A 24,629-nucleotide genomic window follows, 5' to 3' on the forward strand; every position below is an offset into this window, starting at 1 on the left:
TGATTTCGTACCGAGAGTGCAATCAAAATGTTATTATCTAAATTGATAAACCAACATATATATATTCTCAAAAGAATATATCTCTCACAAATTTAATTCCACACATAATTATGCATATACATATGCTGCAAGTAACGATTGAACCTGAGAGAAATAAAAAATTTCCAACAGCACACATATATATATATACACAGTAATCGATAATTACAACCAAAGCAAATATATATATTCATAAACTTTTAGGATTTCCGTGTACTGTTTCAAAACAGTAAGACTTTTTTAAAAAAAAAACTGATACTGAATTAATCCCATGTAAACTACAATCATATATACACTTTATCATATAAATTTCAATACTTCAATCGCATATGCATATCGCATATAAAACTCAATCGTATATATATATAAACTTCAATCGCATGAATACTTAATGGAATATTCTAAATTTGAAAACAATAATTTAATGGAAGATCAATACAACCATAAATTCTCAAGAACTAATTTAAGGATGCTCTTGATACCACATGTTAGAAATACTGTAAACTCTGAATATAGCCCTAATTAATTCAAAAGAATCAAACAATAAGATTAAGGAATAGCGGAAGCGTACCGGAATCCATAGAATCGACCTTCAAATAATCTTTATTGGTATGATCTTCCAATTTGCATCAAAACCTTTCTCTGAAAGTTTTTCTCTTGGTGATGGGGATACAAGAGTGAAAAGATACGATGCAAATGGGGACCATTACCGTTATATTACCAACAGACAAACCTGTTGGCAATATTTTTGACTATTTCTATTTGGCCCCTCATCAATATAGAAATTGTCTAATTGGTATCCACATATTAAAATCATAACAATCACGCCCTTAAGTCATAAACTTTATTCCAAAATAGACCACATAAATTTGACTTATTTATTTGATGACCCAACACACATTTTATATATACAATTGTGACCCTAATTATTTCTAACAGTCCTTCCAAAGTGAAAGTTTTTTGTTGGCTGGTGGCTCTAGAAAAATTAAAAGTGCACGCTGTGATGCAAAAAAAAAGGCCATTTTTGTGTTTGTCGCCAGGCTGGCGTGTTGGTTGTAAGAAAAGTGGTGAAGATGTGGGACATTTGTTCTTGAGGTGTAGCTTTGTACATAGGCTGTGGATTAAATTGCTAAATGAATTTGAAATTCAGTGGGTCTTTCCTGAATCAGTCAACCATATGATAGTTGGCAAATTGGGTGGAAGTAGAAGAAAGACCAGCTTATGGAGAACCGCAATTCTTGCAGTTCTATGGGCTATTTGGTTAGAGAGAAATGACAGAATTTTTCAAGGTGTGGAGAGCTCACTAGATGTCTTATGGGATAAGATTAGATTTTGGACAGCTACTTGGGTATATAAGACAAAGTTCTTTGAGTAGTTCTGTTTCTAGACTTAAGTAGAGAATGGAGAGCCTTGTGGTAATTTATTGTGATTCTGGGTTATTGTTTTTCCGTTTACTAGTTTTGTTTCGGCTCTGGTATAGTTTTGATGTTTTTGTCTCTTTTTGCTTTGAGCTATAGTGGTTGTATCCATGGTTTTCCTTCGTCACAAGTGAGACTTTCAATAATATATTGGGGGTGGGGCTAGTCTAAGAGAAGTGACCTCTTTCTCTTTTTTCAAAAAAAAAAAAAAAAAAAGACACCTGGTTGAGGAAGAACTACGAGACGTAAAACAAAAAAATATGCTGATTCAAGTTGGGCATACTATTTTCATTTCCAAACTCTATGTCGTCTTGCCATACCAGCCTTACTATGGGGAATTGTGCCTGGAAAGGAATAGGAAGATTTTTGAAGAACAATTTATGAAGATGGAATATCTTTAGGACAAGATTGGAGTGTGGGTAGCCAGATGGCTTCATAATGTAACGGGATTTAAAGATAATGTTCAATTCGAAAATATTCTTCAATGCGTATGACCCGCGCAAACGGATCATCTCCATTCAAAAAAGGTAATACCACCATTGCCAAAGCTATTGTAATGGTCCTGAATTGTCTAGCTATTGGTGCACTCACAGATCCACTATTGTGGCATGCCAAAATCTCCAATTTGCGATGTTTTCGGCTGTTAACAACACTTTCTTGAAGTTCTTAGAGCTTTCTTGACGGTTCTTGGGTCTCCAATAACAATTAAAATTGTTGTTGAAACTGTTGCTGCAGTTGTTTCCCAAGTTCTTGGATGGATTCTTGAATGGAGCCTTTGATTTTCGACACCACTGTTTCCAAAGCTTCCATATCCTCTTCGAGTAGAGTGGTAGAATAACTTTTCTCCACAGAGTTCTTTGGATAGAATAGTCTTAGACTAGAAATATTCTATCAGCTATTTCCCAAAATAAACACCAGTAGTGAATATCTTTATTTTGAAAAAGCAGTGGCAAAGTTACAATATCGAGCTTTTGAGAGGCTCGTCTTTCCAAATTCCCAATCTTTCGAGAGGATTGTTCTCTCCACAAGAGTACTCTTTTCTAATTCCAAGCTAATCTCAATGAGGTTTCTCTCTTTCTATTTATAAGCATAGGTCTTAAAACAGACTTAGGCCACCTAGGATTACAATTGGACCAATATAATTAAAATACTAAGACAACTCAGCCTATGTACACTAAAAGACTAAGAGCATGTTTGGTATTGTTTTCTGTTTTTTGTTTTCAAAAAATTGTTTTTAAAAAATGAGAACAAAAAATAGTTTTTGAAGTTTTTAAAAACAAGTCATATTTGGTTAGTGTTTTTTAAAAACAATATTGACCAAAAGTGAATTGGTTTTTTAAACAGAAAACAACATTTTGTTGTTTTCAAAATTCTTGTTTTTTGTAACTTTGTTTTCTGAAAACTGTTTTCAAAAAACAAGGCCAAACAAGTCAAATTGTTTTTAAAAAACAATTTTCTGTTTTTAAAAAACAAAAAATAGTTTTTTAGTTATGATGCCAAACATGCACCTAATATTTCATTTAATCCTTTTGTGATATACAATATAAGTCTTAAATCTTCTATCAACTTTGTCCCATTTAACTTCTGGAGGAACTACCAAATCTGAAGTTGCATCAAAGGTTATAATAATCTCATAACCAGTCAATCTTGTTCTCACAAATTCTGATCGAATTGTCGTCTTTTGTTAAGCATGAATACCTTGTGCTCTGTTCTGAAACTCCAGTGTCGTTGATGGCTCTAAGAGATCAATAGCAGAACGTTTTTCTTGTCCTAAACAAGTGGGGTTAGGGACAATTTTCTTCCCATGACCAGTGAGGTCATGGTGCCAATTCTCAGAGCCCCTTCCATGCATGGCTCGATTCTCTCAAAAGGAGGAGAGAGAAGAGAACATTTTTCTAGAGGAGAAAACTAATGATTTGTTTTAAAAATGCAAACAAATTTCTTTTTATTAAATCAAAATTTCAAAATTTAAGGGGAGTGCTCTTTTAAATTTTGGCAGGTTTTCCAAGTAAATTTCTGGTCTTTGTTTCTTTTTTCTTTTAAGAAATTATAAAAAATTGTTGCTTAAATTATTTAATGTAAGTGAAAATAATACGAAAACTGCATTAGGGTGCAGTAAACGTGCAACCTTAAAAAAATACAGTACATAAAAAGGTTGTCAATTTTAGTATTCAAAGGAGAATTTCATTTAGCCTGACATATAAAATGGATACTCAAAAACATGTACATCGTAGACATATAATATACAATCAATTGTGAAGCGTCTGACAAAAAGAAATAGATGTTTACACTTTTTTAAGGAGTTAAGATGACTCACACTTAATAAATTTATTAGTGAAAGCTTCTCGGAAATTATAAGCCAAATTTAAATATGTGGGTTAGATGTTCTACAGCCACCACAAGTCTTAGTGTTATATAAGTCGTAATAAACTCAAGTACTTATGCCAAATAAGTTAGTTTGAAAAATAATAATTAAGAATTTATTGGTAAATCACCTGATCGAATTTCCGTCCTTGGATGATATCTGCAAGAGCAAGACAGGACGCCTCACGTGAACGCCATAATCTAGAACCACATTGAATCAACAAATCATCAATAATAACATCCAAATGTTCATCGATTGTCTTCTTTGAATCTTCCACTAGTGACTTCCATATATGTGACATTGCATCCTACAAACACCAGAAGAAAGAAGATATGAGAACTTATAGATCTAACACGGCGTGCAAGATTACTTGAATGGATAATTCATAAATTTTCCATGCGACTATTATAAGAAAAATATACTGAAGATGTAGTAAAATATTGCATTTCTACAGCTATGCACATTAACAATTGAATAAACAACAGCCTTCAAATAATATATAAATAAACATTTATACAGATTTTAAGAATCTGATGGTCTCACATCATACAAAGCACTGAAGGATCTATACCTGCACATTTTTATCAGGATCATACTGATAACGAACAAGCCTCGGAATTAATGAATGCAAATGTGGCTTAAGAATATCCCCTGCTTGCTTTGCAATCTTAGAAAACCCAAATGCAGCACCCCTCTTTGAGTTTAGAGATGCTTGATGATTAGCCAAATCCATAAACCGATAAATGAGGTCAGGTTGCCCCATTTCATTAGCCAAATTGCATAGTTCCTTATAAGTGCTTAGTTTCCCACCATTTAGACCTTCGCCAATAGCTCCCTCTTGAAAAACTTCAGAATCTTCAACAAGCTGATAAAAAAATTGGAAGTTAGCATTTTCAGGAGAGAAAGACAGACAGAGACATAAATATAATACATACATAGTGTGTAATATATATCTATATGTATATAAAAATTAATAGGGAGAGAGAGAGAGAGAGAGAGAGAGAGAGAGAGAGAGAGAGAGAGAGAGAGAGAGAAAGAGAATAAACTTGCCTTGATTGCTCTTTTCCTTTTCCCTGCCCCAGTAAGGGTGTTTACAAATGCATTTACTAAGTTTTTCTTCATTGATTCATCCCCAAGTTCATACACAATACTCATGCCTTGAGATGCTAACTCTTGTGTAAGTTCATTTTGTTCACCAAGCAAGTGTGAAAAAGCTTCCTGCATTCATATGTAAAGGTTTTGTCAAAGAGTTCTAGTATATAGTGTTTAGCTAGGGCAAAGTAGAAAGCATCCACGCAATTAAGTTCATCATAATTTCCTGTTTTCAAGTCAGATTAGAAAGAAAATAACACTCCTAGTGGAAAAGCATAGGAAGAGTCAAAAAGATCTACATTATAATTCAGCTCTAAGAAGACAGTTTGAAATGAGATCCACTGTGATAGGTCAAATATCTAAAGTGGAAAAAGAAGATAACAAGAGAAATGATTGCTTGTAACTGGCAAACCTGAATTTCCGGAAGCATATTCTGGATGGCAGGGTGATGGCCACAGTACATTAAAATTGATAACAGCCAGACAGATCCAGCACAGCGCTCTTCTTTTCTGGTACTATATAAAAGATTATCGAAAAGCTTTCTAGTAATTGCATCTCTAATAGTGGAATGAAAATCTTCATCAACCATACATGTTTCACCGGTACTATACTTTGACAATGTTAAGTTCACATCTCCCATAAGAAAGTTGGAACTCATAGAAAGTGTACTATAATTAGTTTTGAGAATCACATCAGCAGTCACAGGAACCCCGCCCCACAAAAATGATAGAGCCTCACCAGCAGCAAATAGAACATCTTCAACCTACACAACTCAATAGCTGCAGGAATTAGACATCTATAATCCACTCAAGTGCTGAAAAAAAAATTATAGAAATAAAATATTGCAATTGTGATTGCGGTTGTAATCTTTAGAGGTTTCTGGCTACTGCCTAGGCAGTAATACAATGTGAATGATAACCTATTGATCTTTTATTAATACTATCTTGGAAATAATAATGCTTAATGTAATAAGACCATGAAAAAAATAAATTGATTTGATTATATACAACCAAGTAAATGAATGAAGCTAGTAAATAGCAGAGAACAAAAATAGTTCTACCAACCTTGGACCGGGAAAGACTATAGATCAAATCAAGAGCAAGGTTTAGACGAGAAGTTGATGTTTCTTTCATGCAAATATGTCCAATTGCTATAACAATTTTTTGCATTGCTTTAATATCATCCCCAGATAACAGCTTCCTCAACTTTTCTTGTAAAATTGTAAGTATGTCAACTGCAGTTTAATTATGGGCTACTTGTTAACAATATTTCGAAATTGGCTGACAGGAAATGATAGGGGAGATTCAGGCAGTCAATAATATTTGAATGTCTACACTGCTTACCTGAATTAGAGTCATTGGTAAGTAATGGCAATGGAACTCGCAATGCAATATGACCCAATGCTTGCATTGCAACTGAAGCCAGTGTAGCAGTCTCAGAGCTAACAACATCAACAAGAAACTTCAGTGTCTCTTGAAACAATGCCTCTGGAATCTGAGATAATATTATGTCAAGACATAAGCCCGAGTGACACAGAAGTACTAAAGAACATTATTATTTCAAGTCCTCAAAAGCAACCAACAATCAGGAAGATGCTGAATATAAACCATGTCTGAAAGATGCTAGGATAGAATTACGACTTACTGAGGGCACTCGGGATATGCAATCAGCAGTAACATATCCTATAGCACACAATGCTCCATGCTGAGTCTCAAATCTGAACAAAATTGATTTTTTCTTCAAGTATCCATATATAATTTACACTGAAAACAGAAGGTGGCTTGAATAATTACAAGCTTTAACCCCAAATATAGAAGCTACAAACCTCAGTTTCTGTACTCCACGAATTGAAGCAACTAGTTCACTAATTATAGTTGATGATGTAGCTACAGGAAGAGTAGAGGAAGCTATTCCAAGTAGACGTGCTGCAGATTCACGAGTATCCGAATCCACATGACTAAGTAGTTGCCTTATCCATGAAACTTTCAGTGCATAACGAGTTGCTATCATCTATAAATAACAGGTCAACAAACTTAGCATGTAACAGTATATATAAACATATTTATATACATTGGGAACTTCTTAAGTAGGGGTATCACTTTTGACTCTAACATAGGAGTGTTTTCTATTTTCTTTACCTCAAGAAATTATATCCCAGTTTTTTTAATATGATATTATACATTGTAGTTAGAACAAACATCCCACGTATTTTCGAAAAGTTCTAAATGATTTACGGTGTCAAACATAAAGTTCAAAATAGTCAATTGCACACGTAAAGTTACAAATGCAATTGAATGTTTGAATCCTACTTTCAGCACTGTAAATTATTTATAATTTTCTAGAACTGAGGAGCATGCGTACTGTAACAATAATGTACCCCGTTATATATTGAAAAAATGGAGTTATAATTTGTCCATATATCGAAAATACAAAATAACCCTATGGTAAGAGCAAACGTGATACCCCTAGTTAAGAATTTTCCTATATATATAACAAAGAGACAGAACAAGTAATTTAGTCCGCACAAAAGTATCAGCAATATTGACCTCTGGGACACAAGATCCAACAGCAATCAATGCATTGGAAGCAATGGCATGCAATTCAACAGATCCTTCAAAAGCCATAGCATGTTCTAACAGTGAACACATATTTTCAATAGCAGATTGAACAGTCGGTGATTCTTCTAAAGATTTGTGTTTCTCCAATGCTGACTCAAAGCATTTCAATAAGAATTTGATCATAACCACATATGTTTTTGAAGGAAAAAGAAGCCTTTGTTCTCTCATCTCAGATGATTCTAACAGCTTTGGTTGTTGTCTGAGAATAAAATCTAGCATGGCTTCCAGATTTGGATACTGCACATCAGATTTTCCGCTCATGCTAAACCCATTATTGTTCTTCAAAAAAAGGCCTTCATTTGCTATTTCCCTGAAAAAAGAGATATATCAGGATGCCAAATTACATTTGTCACAAGTTTGTAAGATGCATTCCTCAGCTTTTGTTGGTTTGGTCTTTATAGATAAATAAGAAGTTTTTATTTTATGGAATTATAAGACATTGTTTTATGATTATGACTACTGTTTGTTATGCTAATTTTTACATAAAGGTATATTTGTAACATGCATTTTATTTACTTCCATTCCAAAGTGAAGTAAACATGAAATGGAGTACTGTCAAATTTGATATTGATTCCTAACAGTAAAGTAAAAAGCTTATACAGATTCTTATTCATCAATCCGATTGAAGGTGAATTCGACTACTAGTCAATCTAATTGTTAGTCATTTCGATTACGAGTCTCTTAAAAGCCTAGGCTGAGCTAAAGATGGCACATACAAAATGGTGATCTTTTTTTGCATACAAGATTTGAGAAAGTCCAGCATTGGAGAAAAATTAAAAATAAAAGGTGGGACAAAAGTCACATTGGAAACAGATAAAAGAAACATGCAAAGTAACTATAGAAAGTTTTAATAATGTTTAAATATTCTATAAAAGATGAAAGTTTTATTCTACTGTGGTTAATTAACTGTGGGATTTGAGCCAACCATGAGAGCAATAGCAAATTAGCATTATTTATACATGAGTTTACTTAATTGAGAAAAACAAACATAAAAATAAAACACTCACCTCCATGAAACATAATGTTTACTTAAATATAAAAGTGTAATGAAACAGGAAAAAAAATGTGATCTCGGCACGTAATTCAAAGTTTAAATTAAACCAAACCTGATATCCAAACTAGTATCAGCTGCCCCGAGCATACAAATAAATCGACTAGGGCAATGTTGTGAATCAAACAATGATGTTGCCCATCTCACAGCACAATATCTCACTTCACTTAGTTCCTATGTCAACACAAGAAAATAGTCTTCATGATGAGTTTAAAGGTAAAATAGCAAGGGAGAAAAAGAGAGAGGTCAAATCTCTTATTGTATTAATCTAATAGGGACGAATCAAACTATAGAAGGACAAAACAACCTAAAACGTAAGAGTGTCCAAACCTCTTGAGAACTTTTCAGTAAAAGCGTCTCCAAATCTTTCAACACAGTTGTTGGTGCACCCTAAAGATCAAACAATAAATTAGTATAGTGAACAGAACAATAAAAATCAGTTTAATGTACTCAATGTAGGTGAATGTAAGGGTATTTTGTCTTCTGAATTGGTGAGAGGGTTTAATTATAATTATTTTCTGATTTGGATTGGCAGCACCTAACATAATAGCTTTATTTATTTTCCTATGGCTTTCTCTTTGATTCATTGTATTATTTTGATTATCTATTATTTTCGGTTTTGTTATTGTGCTTTGTTATGACACAAACATTTTAAACATTTTTTCCCTCTCCTCTCTCTAAAGAAACTTTCAGGCACGTAAGGAATTTTCATGGCCCTACTACTGGCCATGGGAAAAACCGGCTGTCCTGGCACCATGACTCCACTGGTCATGGGAAGAAAAACATCCATAACCCTACTGGTTTGGGAGTCGAAAAGTGTTCTGAGTCTGAAAGTTCTAGGCCACATCGGTATTGGATTTTCATAACTGAACACAAAGCATTCATGCTAACTTTGTCCAAGGATGGTGGATTTGTGAGAATCTGCGAGAGGACTAGCAGGATTCAAGATTGCTGTAACAATTGATGCAGCAGTTTGGATTCTGGAAATTTTGGAGGAGATACAGAAGAAATAGGGAAGCAGAGGAACTCATTCAAAAGATTCTTTCAGAGCAATACAAACAGCTGCTTCTTGGAAGTCTTCCAGAATGCGAAGGGTGTATTTCTTAAGATTACTATACTGAAAAAGAACATTGTGAAGATGGTGATCATCCCTGAAGAAGTTAAGGTGAAGGGCTGGAAGGAGTTCGAAGATTGTCTTAGCAACTTATTGAGAAGAAAGTCCACGAGGAGAGTAGAAGAGATCCGTGTGGTAAAATCAGGAAACAACAATAAAGCTTCATGGGCTAACGTGGTGAAACAATCAGTGGCTTAAGAAGTAGCACCACAAAAAAATGGGAACAAACTCAGGGAAGAAAGGGGAGGATACCAGAAGCACCAGGGGAATATGAAATATGGCAATCTTAGTGAATGGAATTTTTTACCCACTTTTGAGCAAGGATTCTGGTTTATAAAGAACTTTCCAGCAAAGCGGCTCAACCAGAAAAACTTCACGGATTATTTGAGTGCAAAGCAATGTATTAAAGACTGGAAGTTGGCAGTTATTATGTTTAGAGATAACAGTAAAAGTTCTTGGAGTTGCATCTTTTTTAATTTATTCATGGAAGTGGGAAAAAAACTTGAAATCAACTGTTTGATGACAGGACAATTATATGGTGCAAGAATGAGAACAAAAAGGAGGAATTGTTGAAGATAAAACTAAAGAAAGTGGCAGGCACAAATGCGATAGTGACCTTTGTCAATTGGTCGCTCGAAAACCAGAGCAAAGACGTGAAGATTGAGTGCAAGGGGTCTTGGATTGGGGTCGAAGGGCTTCCTATAAATCTCTGGAAAATGAAAACGATGAGGAAAATCGAAGCCTTATGCAGAAGACCCCTAGACGTTGATAAAGAGACTACTGAAATGAATTTTTTGCCTCACATAAAATTGAAATTGGAGGGTGATTCTAATGGCTTAATTCCTCAGACCTTAGCAGTAACAATTGACAACTTTCACTTGGTATTGAAATTTTTCAAACTCAACGAAAAGAATTATAGATTTAATGGAGGTTTCAATACACTCTGGTTTCAAGACATGGCTATGTGCCGTCTGTTAAAAGATAATAATGAGGGGTTTGAAGAATGCTCGATTGAAGGAACAAAGAAGGACGATATGGTGGTTGATTGATATACGGGGGGTATTGAAGGATGGTTAGGCCATTACTGATTAGAAAGAAGATGGTACTCAGGTATCGGAGAACCAGACGCTGGTGGAGAATCATTGCGTTGAGGAAGAAGTCGAGAAGATGGGGATGGAGCAAGCCATTGGTGATTCAGCAAATCTCGAGGTGGATAGCCGTAGTAATTTAAATACATTGATTGATATTTCAAGTCCCGAAACCAGAGCATGCGGAGGTGAGAAGTCAAATAACTTGAAGAGAATATTTATTCGGCTATTTCAAGGTTTGTCTAGGACACGTGTACCAAATTTTGTCAAGAGTCCAGAACTAGGTGCTTTCTCCCTTTTAAAAAACATGTGTCAGTATGATCATAGTTTGGGCCGGGAGATATTTGGCCGAAATGTAGAAGGACCAAGGAGTGAGGACTGGGGGTTTGATGGGCTTCATAGTCTTAAACCAGGGGAATTAATTTACTATTGTAATAAGCCTTTCAATTTAGTGCTGGGCCGAGATTGTCTAGCAACTACTCTCTCAGATAGGATCGAAAAGGAGACCAAGGACTATTTGATGACAAGAAGAATTGGGTCGGGGAAGGACGAAAAGGCCCTAAGTGTTAAAAAGAGCCACGTACTAGTGATAAACGAATTCTTCAAAGGACTACTTGGGTTGATAAAACCAAAAGCTAGAGAAAGCTTTAAATCGACAATAATTAGCTTCTGGGAAGACTTTGAGATGAACAAAAGAATGGGAGAAAATAAAGTATTACACAAGGATGGAGAAGATGAGCAAGAAGAGGAAGTGGTGAATGAAAAAAGACTTGATAGTTTACAATAGGAAAAGGAAAGCAATAGATCACTTCTGTGAAGAATTTAATGGATAGAATTTGGGAAGCTTCTAGGAGAATTTGGAAAAAGGCAATAGATCTTTGGAAGAAGACTTTCTGGAACTTAGTTCGGAGTGTGACTCGTCAGATGCGGATGGGGAATTCTTCAAATGAGGATGAGAAAGAAGACCAAGAAGACATTATTTGTGACATGTAGGGACTTTGGAGAGGAGGAAGAGGTATCTCAAAATCAGTTAAGTCTAGAAGGGAATCAGAGAAAAAAGGGTATTAATTTGGAGGACTCTTTGTGGGACAAGATTGTTGAGTCTGGCGGATTTGGGATTGGAAATTCTGCAAAACAAAGAGATAGGAAGGCAGAGCGAAGGAGCGAGTAAGAATGGGAGAAAGAAATGCAAAGAGCTAAATCACCTGACCTACAATGTGAATTATGATAAGAGCTACAAAAAGATAGGGGCCATGAAAAAAGATTAATGAAGATCCTTTCTTGGAATATTAGAGGTAGTGGTGATAAAAAGAAGAGAAACACAATTAAAGCAACTAATTTTAAGGCCAATCCGGATCTAGTAGTTTTACAAGAAGTTAAGAAGGAAGCAGTTAATAGAAGATTTATTGGAAGTATCTGGAGATCAAGATTCAAAGCTTGGATACTACTCCCGGCCATTGGGAGTTTTGGTAGTCAAAGCTTTTGAAAGAGATGGAATGAAACTTTCATTTGTCTTATTCCCAAAAAACTCAACAGTTGCAAGGTAAAAGACTTCAGAACAATCAACCTCATTACTAGTGTATACAAGATTATCGCCAAAGTCATTCTCCTTGCTACAAGACTTAGAGGAGTGTTGGGTGACACAATATCAGAAACTCAGTCTGCTTTCATGGAAGGCAAACAAATTTTGGATTCAATAATGAGGTCGTCGAAGATTATAGATGACGAGGCAAGAGTGGCTTTGTTTTCAAGATTGATTTCGAGAAAGCATATATCAAATTGGATTGGGATTTTCTAGAGTGGGTTTTGTTGAAAAAGGGATTTGGAGAAAATGGAGGAAATAGATTAGAGGATGCATCTCAACAACATCATTCTCTATCTTCATCAACGGGAGTACAAGGGGAAGGTTTTTAGGGTCTCGGGGACTAAGGCAAGGAAACCAACTATCTCCATTCCTTTTTACATTGGTGTCTGATTTCCTTGAGAGAATGGTGAATAAAGCGGTGGATTCAAGTTCTTTCTCGAGATTCAGTGTTGGCAAAGATAAAGTGCAAATCAGCCCTTTACAATTCACGAATGACACTCTATTTTTTGTAAATGATGAGGAGTCACTTCAAAAGTTGGTTAGAATTGTTGTAGCCTTCTGTGGTATTTCAGGATTAAAAGTGAATTTAAGTAAGAGCCAACTGTTGGGTCTATGCCTGAATGAAAAAGTGGTGGAACAATGTGCTCTTCAAATCGGGAGTGAAGTAGGCAAGTGGCCTATGACATATCTTAGAATGCCTCTAGGTGACTCGCCTAGGAAGAAGAGTTTTCAGGTTTCGATTATGGATAAATGTGCCAAGAAACTCGACGGTTGGAACTGCTCCTCATCTAGGGGGGATAGGCTTAATCTTATTCAATCTATCTTATCTTCCCTTCCAATATACTCTCCCTCTTCTCAAAGCTCCAAAATTAGTCACACGGTCTTTGGAAAAGATGATAAAAGATTTCTTTTGGGAAGGTGGAGATTCATTGGGCAGTGAACATTTGATTTCATGGAAGGAGGTATGTAAGCCAAAGAATGAGAGGGGGCTCGCCATTGGAAATTTGGATTTTTGAAACAAGGGGCCGCTTATGAAGTGGCTTTTAGAGATATTCTTTAGAACCGAATTCATTATGGCATAGAGTGATTAAGAGTCGCTATGGTCAAGCCGAGAATCTTTGGGACTCAAAAAAAGGTGTTCGGTTATCTCCACAAGGACCCTGGAAAGATATTTCAGATTTGTATGACAAATATTTGGAGCTAGTGTATTTTAAAGCGGGAAAAGGGGGTAGCATTTGCTTTTGGAAAGATGTATGGATTGGAGATTCAGCTTTGAAAAGTGTCTTTCCGATGTTAGTGGTGATCTCCAAAGCCAAGAATGAAAGTATAAGGGAGCTAGTGGTGGACGAAGGGTTGCCAGGCAATTTAGAGAAGAGTTGGAATTTTATATTCAGAAGAAACCTTTTGGATAGGGAAGTCCCTAGTCTTATCAGCTTAATTCAGCGATTGGAGCATGTCTGGCTGCTCACCATAGATGTAGACATCAGAATTTGGAGGCCTAATTCTGGAGGCATTTTCTCTTGTATATCTGCCTTTAGCTGGTTTACTTCAAACCCAAACCATAGTAGCCTTTTTTGGGCAAGGATCCTTTGGAAAAGCTCAGTTCCTTCAAAAGTTAAGGTCTTTGGATGGCTAGTGGCTCTAGGCAAAGTCAATGTTCATGAGAAGTTGCAGACGAGATGACCTTACATTTGTATTTCTCCTAGCTGGTGTGTGTGCTGTAAAAATAGCGGGGAAGATTTGGAACACCTATTTTTAGAATGTCGTTATGTTCGTGGAATCTGGCTGCACTTGGTAAATGAGTTCAAACTTGTTTGGGCTATGCCCAATTGTGTTCCACTAATGATGGTGAGTAAACTAAGGGGCAGCAAAAGCAAAAGCAAACTATGGAGAACAGTGGTTATGGCATTAATTTGGGCTGTTTGGTTGGAAAGAAATTCTAGAATCTTTGAGGGTCGCGAGAGTTCAAAGGAAGAACTTTGGGAGAAAATAAAATTCTGGTCAGCTACTTGGGTATACAAGTCTAAACATTTTGAGGATTTATCTTTTCTAGATTTGTGTAGAGAATGGAAGTCTCTAGTGTATGGGAGAGGGGACGTAAGGTTCACACCATTTTTTTTCCTTTTATGTACTTTTTCCGTGGTTTTTTGTTCTTTTTCCTCTGCCACAAGTGAGGTAATCTATATATATATATATCAGGAGGGACGGGTGACAATGACCTTTTTCTCTCTTTCAAAAAAATTGTATTATTTTGATTATTAATAATACAAGTACTGACATACTATTTCAATAAGAAAAATAGATTTGTGTGTACATATATATAACAAAAAGTTTTAAATCATAGTTTCAAGGAAGGTGTAAACACTAACATACCTTATACGCACTAGAAAGTGATATAGTTGCCTCTTGAATAATGAAGCGAAGAGACTGTGCCTCCAGTTTCAATGCACCAAAAAGTCGCACCGCCATGTCAACCTTATCTCTGGAAAGAGAGAGTTTCACCTTTAAAATCTCATCTTTAAAAGTTTGGATTAACATTTAAAGGAAACAAAAGGGGGATATTAAACGAATTTTTTTTTTTAACTAGGATCCACCTAACCATACAATACTTGGGGACTAGGAAATTATAGCAATTACTATGTATGTACCCAGGAGGGACTCAAACCTCAGACCTTGTGAGAGCAAACTACATGTCTAACCATTTGAGCTAACCCCTCTTGGGTATATGAAACAAATATGTTGACTTGGAGAAAGAAATAACTTGTACGGATGATACTTAGTACTAGAAGAAAGAAGTAGAAGAATGTACCTAAAAAGTTGAGGCATGCGCTGTGCAAGCATGTTAATAGCTTGGTAAGCAAAAGTTTTGGTATCCTTAGCAGCAGCATCTGATTGAATTTAGTACAGTAAAACAATGTTATACTATAAATCAACATGATTGTCATATGATTAAAAAACACAAATGCCATAATTCTTTTTCTTCTTAAAAAAAATGACCAATTGAATATTTACAATAGAAATGTCACTTTTCTTTTATCTTCTTTTGGGAAAATAAATAAATAAAAATGATGATGGCAATATTAATCCAATAAACTTCAATGCATAGGACAAACCTGACTCCGTATTTGAATAACTGTCAAGTGACTTTAAAATTGCATTCAGTATCACTGGACCCATAAGCTTCAGCTGGTTCATTTGTGACTGCACAACACAAGAAATTAAAAGTAGACAAAAAGATAAATATTAAAAAAAATAGAGAAAAAGTTTTTGGGTGTAGAAAAGAGAATCCACGAAAAAAAAAAAACTTACATGTTTAAATACCCAGACAGTGAATTCCATTCCCAACTGCTTCAACCTTGATGTAGTATCATTTCCTTTCACATCAGACAATAAAAACATAAAGCAAAGTTCAGCAAATGGTAGCCTAGCAAGTACTATAGGCAAAGGGGTTATTAGCAGCAGATACAACAACCCCAACCCCTCCAAATCCAGACTCAACTTTTACATTGATTAGCACATAACTACCAAAAAATCGATTTTTTTCTTTTGGTCCCTCAATTACGTAATAAGTTGCAAATCACTATAATTGTTAAAATGCAGTAACTAAATGTGTGCCACTTTCTAGTAAAAAAAATGTGTGCCACTAAAACAAGAAAGAGATATACAAAAATGGTTAATGCTTCCAAGTCATTGACGAGCTGGAAAAGAGGAGAAAAAAACCATTCAAATCACAGAAAAGAACAACCCATTTTTACCCTACTGCAGTTCCCAGCTAAATAATATAATGATCATCTGCTTTATAACTTGCACTAAATAAGCCAATACATTTCTGTATGTGTAAAGATGTCATCTACGAGATTAGAACAAAGAGCTACAAACTACATATGATCAAATAAATACAGAGCATTTCAAGTAGATTTTTGTCTTTTTCTTTGAGAAAAAAGAAGAGAGAGAGAGAGAGAGAGAGAGAGAGAGAGAGAGAGAGAGAGAGAGAGAGAGAGAGAGAAGTCAATATGTCCATGAATGACCTCCTTCCAAACATAATGACAGCCCTCGCTCATGGCAGAGGAAGGCCATGGTTACAAAGATCAGAGTATCACTCGAACCATGAGTCATAACGAAAAGAAAATTATAAAGATTAAAATTACCCGAAGAAATTCCACTCTCTAATTAAAACAGAGAGAGGGATATCCTTGAAGCCTTTTACATTACAAAGCCAAAAGGCTAGCTGCAATTCATCTTGACAGAGGCAGCATAATATTTTTTTATTTTCCAAAAGAGCATACAAGGTAGTCTACCAACAATGTTTCAACCGTTCATATTTCAGTAGTATAGAAAGCCATTGAAGAAATGAAACTGCAATCAATTGTTATCAATATATTTTTTGTAAGATACAAAATGCTACATTTAATACATGAAATATATATATACATAAAAAAAAATAAAAGAAAAAAAAAAGAAGAAGACGGGGGTTGAGGGTTTTTTTCTACCAATTGGGGCCCTCCCTTCACCAACCCCACGGGCATGGAGAAAAAAGTAACGCTCATTCCATAACAAAGAATACAAACAACCAAAAGAAGGGAGAGAAAACACTACTAGGACGTTTTAACTTAAAAATGTAGTTTTATTTTTTAAAGAGAAACACATGTATAATAATAAGAAAAATGTAGTTTTCACCATCCTCTATGCATTTTTATAAATGATTAAACAAAACTTGAATACTTTATGGCGCATCAGATTTTTCTCAAAAAGATGAAATAACAATTTTATCTCAATAGCTTCCAAGTCCAGCAAAAGACAAAGACGTAGAAGCCCTTGGAACACAAAAATATAAAATAAAATAAACAATCCCATACCATATATGCAGCCAAAAATGCATTGTAATGTAGATGGGAAACTATTTGCGGCTGTAATGGATCTGCAGAAAGTAGACATCAGCTTTACTTTCAAAGCATGGTTCCCAGGAGTAACCCTAGACTCAGGAGCAACATTTTGAGATCCGGCAGATCCTGCAGAAAAATTAAGAGATAAGTTGACCATGCACAAAGTATTTCTTTATGTTGATCCTGCATAATATTTCTATGAAAAAGAAAAAAAGTTTATGTCAAGTAAAACAACAAAGTATGGTGGAACTCCCATTCATCAATCACAAAATTTAAGCATGCTACTACACTAGTGCCTTATATTTCAACAGAATATTTGTATGTAATATTAAGCAAAACTCAAATATGCATCACCGTATTAAGTAACAATCGTTTTCTTCAACAAAACCAAATCTCCTCAATTATGATAACATTTTTAACAAAACAAAAGGCCCTTGAGTTCATTAATATATATATATATATGCACACACAGTAGAATGAGCCGAACAGAAAAGGTATAGAAATCTCAAACAAACATTAGTAGCAGAGTAAGTATGTTAGCTCAGACAACAATTAATCAACTCCAATATAATACAGTAACTCATTCAAATCATGTAAGAAAAGAAGAAGGTATATTCTATACCATTAAACAGCAAGAAAAGTTTGTTTATGAGGTTCATATCATCTAGGTTAGTGCCATTAGCCTTCTTCCTCAAAAGCTCCTCACCCCTTTTTACAACAGGGTCTTGACTAGAATCAATCAACAACGACAAAGTCATTACAGAATTATAAAGTATGGTCAAAAAACAAAATGCTACACAGAGAGTGACCACAAATAAAAAACCTATGAGTACTAAAAATTACTACTTACAAATCAACAGAGGCAGCAAGATACAGTGGAAAAACAAGCTCTGGTGCCAGCTCCATGACTTCAACAACGTTCAAGATCCCCAACTGCTTACAGAAAAAAGTAAATAGTATCATAAATTCTGACTAAAAGATATCTTATTATAGGGGTGAATAGCAGGATGCTAACAGAGAATCTGATTTTCGCTTCTTTTTTAATATAAACTTTTTACATAAAAAGACGATGGCTAACGGTGGCACAATAATATATAGGTCATAGTTCGTGGAGAAAAATCCTAAAAGCACAAAAAGACACTTGTCTTTATATATATACATAAATATATTATATATTAATATAATATATAATATATTAGTATATATATTAGTTTAGGAGAATTAATACAGGTATAATAAGGAACATAACCTCACTTAAACATATATTATTATTGTTGTAAATAAAAGAAAACATAATATACACTTGTCTATGTGAATATCTACATAGATGTAAGTAATCTTCGTATCATTTTACATACAATTAGGAGTTATGACATAAGAGACTGAGACAGAAATCATATTTAAGGAGATCAATACAAGTTTTAAAAATAGTAAAGAAGTCCACACTAAAAGCAAAACTACGACAACAAGTTCCAATCCTTAACAATACTAGAAAGCAGAACTCCCAAAACAATTGCCAGGGACTGGAAGCATACTTATTAGATTGTTCGGTTGTTTTTCTTTTTTTTTTTTTGACATTGAGATTATTAACAGACCCATACCTACACCATATATAATCCGACTTACATATATTATATGGCTGTACTGTTAGGACCGATTCACCCTTCTTTTGTAGGTTTCACAATAGTAATATTATAACAATAAGTATCTTCAGACTGCTAACATGAATAATGTAGGGTTCAAGGGCAGAACAAGTACCATAAAAATAAATAATCTCTGAATTCCAAAACAAGGGAATACCACATTTACCTTCCTTATTAACACGATATCTTTGTCCAAAGACTGCTTCCCAGTAACACCCATTGTCTGAGAGATTGAAAGTCCAGGTGAGCATTGTCTACTGCATAGATGCATCATAAACAAACACTTTAAGAATTCCATCTTAACAAAAACTTCTGCTAAAAGGGAAGAAAAAAATAATCTAGATTTATATACTGCTCTAATAATATGTACTGCTGCCATGTAACTTTGGATATTACCGTTCTAAAGTCAGCACCCACTCTTTTCTTCCTTTTTTTTTTAACCCATGGGTATCTGGGCCCCACCCCAACTAATCCCACACAGGATACACTTTCTAGATTTGAGAATAGGTAATTAGAACGTAAGAATATTCACGAGTTTTTCTTCAGCTGTTAAATAGAAAATTGTGGAATTGAGCTGGGATGGCCATCAATTCATGAGTAAAAAAAGTACGAAAGACAATTTGAAAAGCCAGAATACCAGGGTGTTTGGAGAAACAACTCAGGGGTAGAATGCAAGCACTTGATCAAAAATATCCTCTACAAGATGAACAAAGGACAGTACGAAGAAAAAAGGAAATGTGTTACAGAAATTGATTATATTAGAAGAGAGGGCTATCAAACAGAAGTTAAGATTTCAATAGGCAAATGATAGGATGCCAATTCCAAGCTGTTTCAAAATAGCAATCAAATTTAGTATCAAAGGCTTAAGGGGCATTTATTGTTGCAGATAGGTTCTTAGTGTTGCTCCTATGATATAGCTGATTAAGTTGTGGAGTATTATAGAGTGGCTGATCAAGAAGGAATTGTTCTAAAGATCGACTTTGAAAAAAGAGAGTAGGGTAACCTATTGTATTAGATGTGATGTTCTCCTATTTTAATAGGCTATGAGAGTCTAGCTTCAGCTATAATTGTAGAATTTTGTCCCTTTTTTTCCTTTAAAAATGCACATACGAGAAAGTTGAAAGAAAGGTTGTGAGCAACAATGGATATCATGGATGGGAGGGTGCTTATCATCAGCAACACATTCAACTTAATGAACAAAAGACCGTCACAAAAGTTGGTGATTCACTTTTGCCTTCCCTAATTTATTCTAGTGGTTGATGACCCAAGCAGATTGCTAATGAAAGCAAATCTAGAAGGTCTTTTTCGAAGGCTTTGGCATTGATATAGATACAGTGAAAGTCTCCCACTTACAGACGATACATTGTTCTTTACTAAACCAAAGATACAAAACTTAACGAATTAGTCGCTTCTACTAAAAATATTCTATCTAGTGTCAGGTGTGTGACTACTAATATGAGCAAAAGTGTGATTTCAATAATTAACCTTGGGGACTTATATGTTAATGAGCTAGCAAATTTATTGGGTCATTCAGTGGATAGCTAGCCCATCAAGTATTAAGGTTTGTAGGGGTGATAGTCACTTAGATTAGAATTTTCGGGATCCAATTTTGGATAAGATTAGCAAAAAGATTGTACAGAATGAAAACATCTCTGACTCGGAGGTGGTTTATAGTTGGTGTTGTTTGCCACCAAGTTATCTCTTCTCTTTTCCAAATTCCAAAGAAGATAGTGGGAGACATGAAATGAAGGTTCAAGAACTTTTGATGGGAACGGAGAGCATTTATTAGTTGGGAACCTAAGTAAATAGGAGGTTGGGTATTGGCAACATTTTGAATTGCAACAAAGCTTTACTAGTGAAGCGGCTATGGCGCTTTTCTCTTATAAAGGATACATAATGGCATAAGGAAAACCAAATACAGACTCGTATGAAATGGTTAAGATAGTTCTGGGAATTTCAAAGTACAATTATAGAAGCATTATTTTCATCATAGCAAGATACAAGGAATTGTTTAAGTGCATCATATGCAATTTTCAATCCTATGAATAGAGAAACCACTTGATGTTGTAAAGATAATTTAGTGAAAGAAACTTTGGCAGAAAAAACTTCGTTACTTGTACAAGATTGTTGACCATAGCTGACTTAAAAACAAATGACCAAGAGAGCCTTTCTACGGATGTGAGTTCTTTACAAATCTTAACTAAAAGGAACTTGTACAGATAATGTATTAGGCACCCAAGAGTCAAATAAATAGAAACAAAGTGGGGACTGTGAAAGACTTTCTGGAGAAGAGCTATTTTATGTACTCAAAGCGTAGGTGGTTTGCGAGAAGTGTAAGAGTCTTTCTAGAAATATTGAGAATATTTAAATAGTGGAAGAGTGAATGAAAGGGTGCCCATTTTTATCTTTAAAAATGAGGTTTGAAGCATTGCCAAATAATACTTGGCACTTGTGGATGTAACTTAAGGTGATGTCTTATCACCTGTTATATTAACATTCGACTACCGTTTGATTAAATAAAAACAATATACTTTCTTCCAAACCTTTGAGATGATGGTTGATATAAAACTGTATGAAGGCAAAAATCAACAAATAGTTCTCTATCCTTAGAATCACTAACTGCCCTGTATTTTGGAGCAACATCATCATCAACTTGTTTTGAATGACAATCACCAATAACCTGAAACCAACAATCACTGGGTAAATAAGGGTAGTCAATTTCCAAGAGAGACCAAAAGAGTACCACAATTCTAAATATAATGAAACCATCAAAGCATAGACAGGAAGATGATGCAACCCAAAGGAAGTTGGAGAGTGACTTTGATTAAAACATTATTTGGACATGAACTCTTGCCGAACCTGGCATACCTTGCTTGAAAAGCCAGGTTACAGCATGCCCACTCCACTTAGTTAGTGGGGGACTACAATGGAAATTGTTAACAAATGTAACAATACATAGGGCAGCATTCATATACCATATTGGCATAATCAAGAAACCATCTAGGTGTGAGAGTCAAATTCCTTTTGGGAAAAAAAAAACTAATTACTTAATCAGCAAGTAATACGATGTATGAAGTAAATTACTTCAGAAAACACTTCCAAGTTTCCAACTAATCCGAAATTGAAGTAGGCACTAATTGATACCTTAGTGACGATTCTAAGGATGATCTCTTGGTGCTGGAGAGGAAGCTTTGAAATATTCACCAGAAGCATGGGTGCCAAAATTTGTTTTTCCTACATATAGGAAACATTACAAAACTCTTCAAACGAAAGCCAGTGCCTTAAGCAATATAAGTAAATAAATAAATAAACAAACACCAACCTTAGTGGGCGCACGCTCAAATGCCATTTCTATATAGACAATGCAAAAATTTCGGACCATTGGAGCCGCATTAGCTTCTGAATAAATATTCCATAGCTCTACCAAAGGTAAACCAATCTCAGGCTGATGTTTTACTCTCTTGTTCAGATGACTCAATATCTCAAGCACCTGTTAGAAACCCAAATTCACAACATTCGATGAAAATTCATACCGACTAGAAGCACAGCACTCATTTTTAGCATATATATAGTACACGACCTTGTTCAGATGTTCATTAATTATTAAAATATCATAATCAAACAACTATATACAAGCACCTGTTAGAAACCCAAATTCACAACATTCGATGAAAATCCATACCGACTAGAAGCACAGCACTCATTTTTAGCATATATATAGTACACGACCTTGTTCAGATGTTCATTAATTATTAAAATATCATAATCAAACAACTATATACAAGAAGTCCTAATTGCAAAGCAGTGGTAATAATATTCCCCGCATTTCCTTTGTACTTCACCGAAATTTCCACACACAAAAATGGCAGAATTGGCATTTAACTTGAGTTTCAAATCCATAAAATATCATATAGAATCGATTCCGCAAACACCGAACAAATAGCAGAAGAAGCTCAAATTCAAACCTATCAAACTATATTTGAAATTAGGCTATCTATATTAGCCAAAAGGAAGATTTGGAGAGAGTGAAACCTTGTTCCGGACAGCAGATGAGGGAGAAGAAAGGGAGGATATGGTGATGGGAAGAAGCTTGGAGAGCAAGGGTTGGAGTTTGGAGTCGTCGCAGAGAGCAAGACGAGTCAGCATTCGATCCAACATCTCTTCTATCTCTCCGTCCGATTTCCCAGTCAGCGCCGCCGCTGCCGCCGCGGCCGATGACGATGAAGACGCCGTTAGTTCTTCGGCCATTATGTCTAGTTTCTTTCTTCAACTTTCGAAACTCAAAACCAGCTTTAGAGAAAAAGGGTGTTGTAGGTTGTAGCAACTAGCAAGCAAGCCAGGACAACGGTCAGTCAGTGTGCCTTTTGGGGTCAATTTGGCAGCTTCACCGCTTCTAGTTCTACCCCAAACTTATTTCATGTGCCTTTTTTTATTTTAATTCAAAAAGTGTAATGGTATTTGCCCACATGATACACCAAAACTCTTAATAAAAAAAATATTTACTTTCTTTTTTTACTAAAATAAATGTACTCTAAAAAAAAAATCAAATAATTAGGTAGCGTTTGGTTAGAGGTAATGAAATGAAATAAAATAGAAAGGAAACAATTTTCATTCTATTCCTTTGTTTAGTTGCATTTAAAACTATTAGAATATCATTCCGATGGAATAGTCTTTCCATCATTTTGGTAGAATAACTATTCTATTTTAAAATAGAAGGAAAGGTCATTCCAATGCAAGATTTGAAAAAATTTAATAATTTTTTTTATCAATTTTTTATGCATTTTAATTTTTATTCCATTCTATTCCAATTTCCATTCTCATTCCTATTCCTATATTTTAATTCCTCACAACCAAACGCCACTTAGTTCGTAGTAAAGTTATGTGACATGTGTTCTAAGAATATAAACATAACTTTACCATGACGAAACAATTGAAATCTTAGTCGTGTCGTATGAAATGTTGGTTGCCTCTCTAATATTTGAGATTGTTGTTTTGGTTTTTTTGAGTATTGTTGGTGTTTCGTTTTTGCGATGGCTTCTAGTAGCATTGATGGGCGAGGGATGGTGGTTAGAGGGGTAGATGTGAGTCTAGAGGAGGAAAAGACAAGTGTTTTGAGGCTACTAGTTGAGAGGAAAGAAGAGGTAGTAATTGATACAAGGTGGTGTTTGGTTCTTGACGGGTCCAGCATCTGATTTCAATGTGTTTCAGAATCTGATGGCTTACATTTGGCAGCCTAAGATGGGAATGTATGTTAAGGAACTCGGTCCAAACTTATTTTTGTTTCAATTTTATCATGAGGTTAATATTCAAAGGGTTATAGAGAGAAGTCTGTGGACATATGATCGTAAGCAAGGGTTATGTAGCATTCAGGACAAAATTCAAAAATGGGGAGAAGTGTTGGGTAAGTGGGGACATGATATTACTGGTAGTTTAAGAAGTGTATTGCTCAAAGTAAGACCCATATTAAGAACTGGAAGTGGTGGAGGGATTCTGCTTCAATTCAGTAGCATAAGGAGGGTATTTTTTTGAAGTGTTGGCTCAGCGAGAAATCTTTTGGAAACGAAGGTCTAAGCAGCTTGGCTTAATTCGGGGGATAAGAATTATGTTGTCAGCTCTCGGAAGAGAAATAAAAATAATTGTACAACTCAACTCAAAGATCATAACAGCTATTGACCTCAGATTTGGATAAGCAACAGCAGAGTCGTATTTAATATTGATGATTGTCACGTGTTA

The 24,629-nt window shown here is 35.1% G+C and overlaps 1 protein-coding gene across 1 annotated transcript in view; it reads right to left on the minus strand.

Annotated features, from left to right (window-relative positions):
* The window catches only part of LOC115720608 (uncharacterized), a 34,861-nt gene extending 11,556 nt beyond the window's left edge, over nt 1-23,305 (minus strand). Inside the window, exons 1-23 of the mRNA XM_030649763.2 lie at nt 22,929-23,305; nt 22,219-22,386; nt 22,041-22,130; nt 21,440-21,576; nt 19,063-19,153; nt 18,104-18,186; nt 17,876-17,982; nt 17,227-17,379; nt 15,680-15,744; nt 15,484-15,571; nt 15,180-15,258; nt 14,744-14,852; nt 8,914-8,973; nt 8,639-8,757; nt 7,461-7,842; nt 6,740-6,924; nt 6,559-6,631; nt 6,258-6,408; nt 5,979-6,148; nt 5,327-5,677; nt 4,873-5,040; nt 4,394-4,687; nt 3,953-4,129 (exon numbers count right to left, since the gene is read on the minus strand). Of these exons, the coding sequence (XP_030505623.2) occupies nt 3,953-4,129; nt 4,394-4,687; nt 4,873-5,040; nt 5,327-5,677; nt 5,979-6,148; nt 6,258-6,408; nt 6,559-6,631; nt 6,740-6,924; nt 7,461-7,842; nt 8,639-8,757; nt 8,914-8,973; nt 14,744-14,852; nt 15,180-15,258; nt 15,484-15,571; nt 15,680-15,744; nt 17,227-17,379; nt 17,876-17,982; nt 18,104-18,186; nt 19,063-19,153; nt 21,440-21,576; nt 22,041-22,130; nt 22,219-22,386; nt 22,929-23,144 (3,516 nt within the window). The 5' untranslated portion in view covers nt 23,145-23,305. The remainder of the gene's footprint in view (nt 1-3,952; nt 4,130-4,393; nt 4,688-4,872; nt 5,041-5,326; nt 5,678-5,978; nt 6,149-6,257; nt 6,409-6,558; nt 6,632-6,739; nt 6,925-7,460; nt 7,843-8,638; nt 8,758-8,913; nt 8,974-14,743; nt 14,853-15,179; nt 15,259-15,483; nt 15,572-15,679; nt 15,745-17,226; nt 17,380-17,875; nt 17,983-18,103; nt 18,187-19,062; nt 19,154-21,439; nt 21,577-22,040; nt 22,131-22,218; nt 22,387-22,928) is intronic.
* Nucleotides 23,306-24,629: the final 1,324 nt, after the last annotated feature.

This window comes from Cannabis sativa, chromosome 2, assembly GCF_029168945.1.
Source record: "Cannabis sativa cultivar Pink pepper isolate KNU-18-1 chromosome 2, ASM2916894v1, whole genome shotgun sequence".
Classification (NCBI taxonomy): domain Eukaryota; kingdom Viridiplantae; phylum Streptophyta; class Magnoliopsida; order Rosales; family Cannabaceae; genus Cannabis; species Cannabis sativa.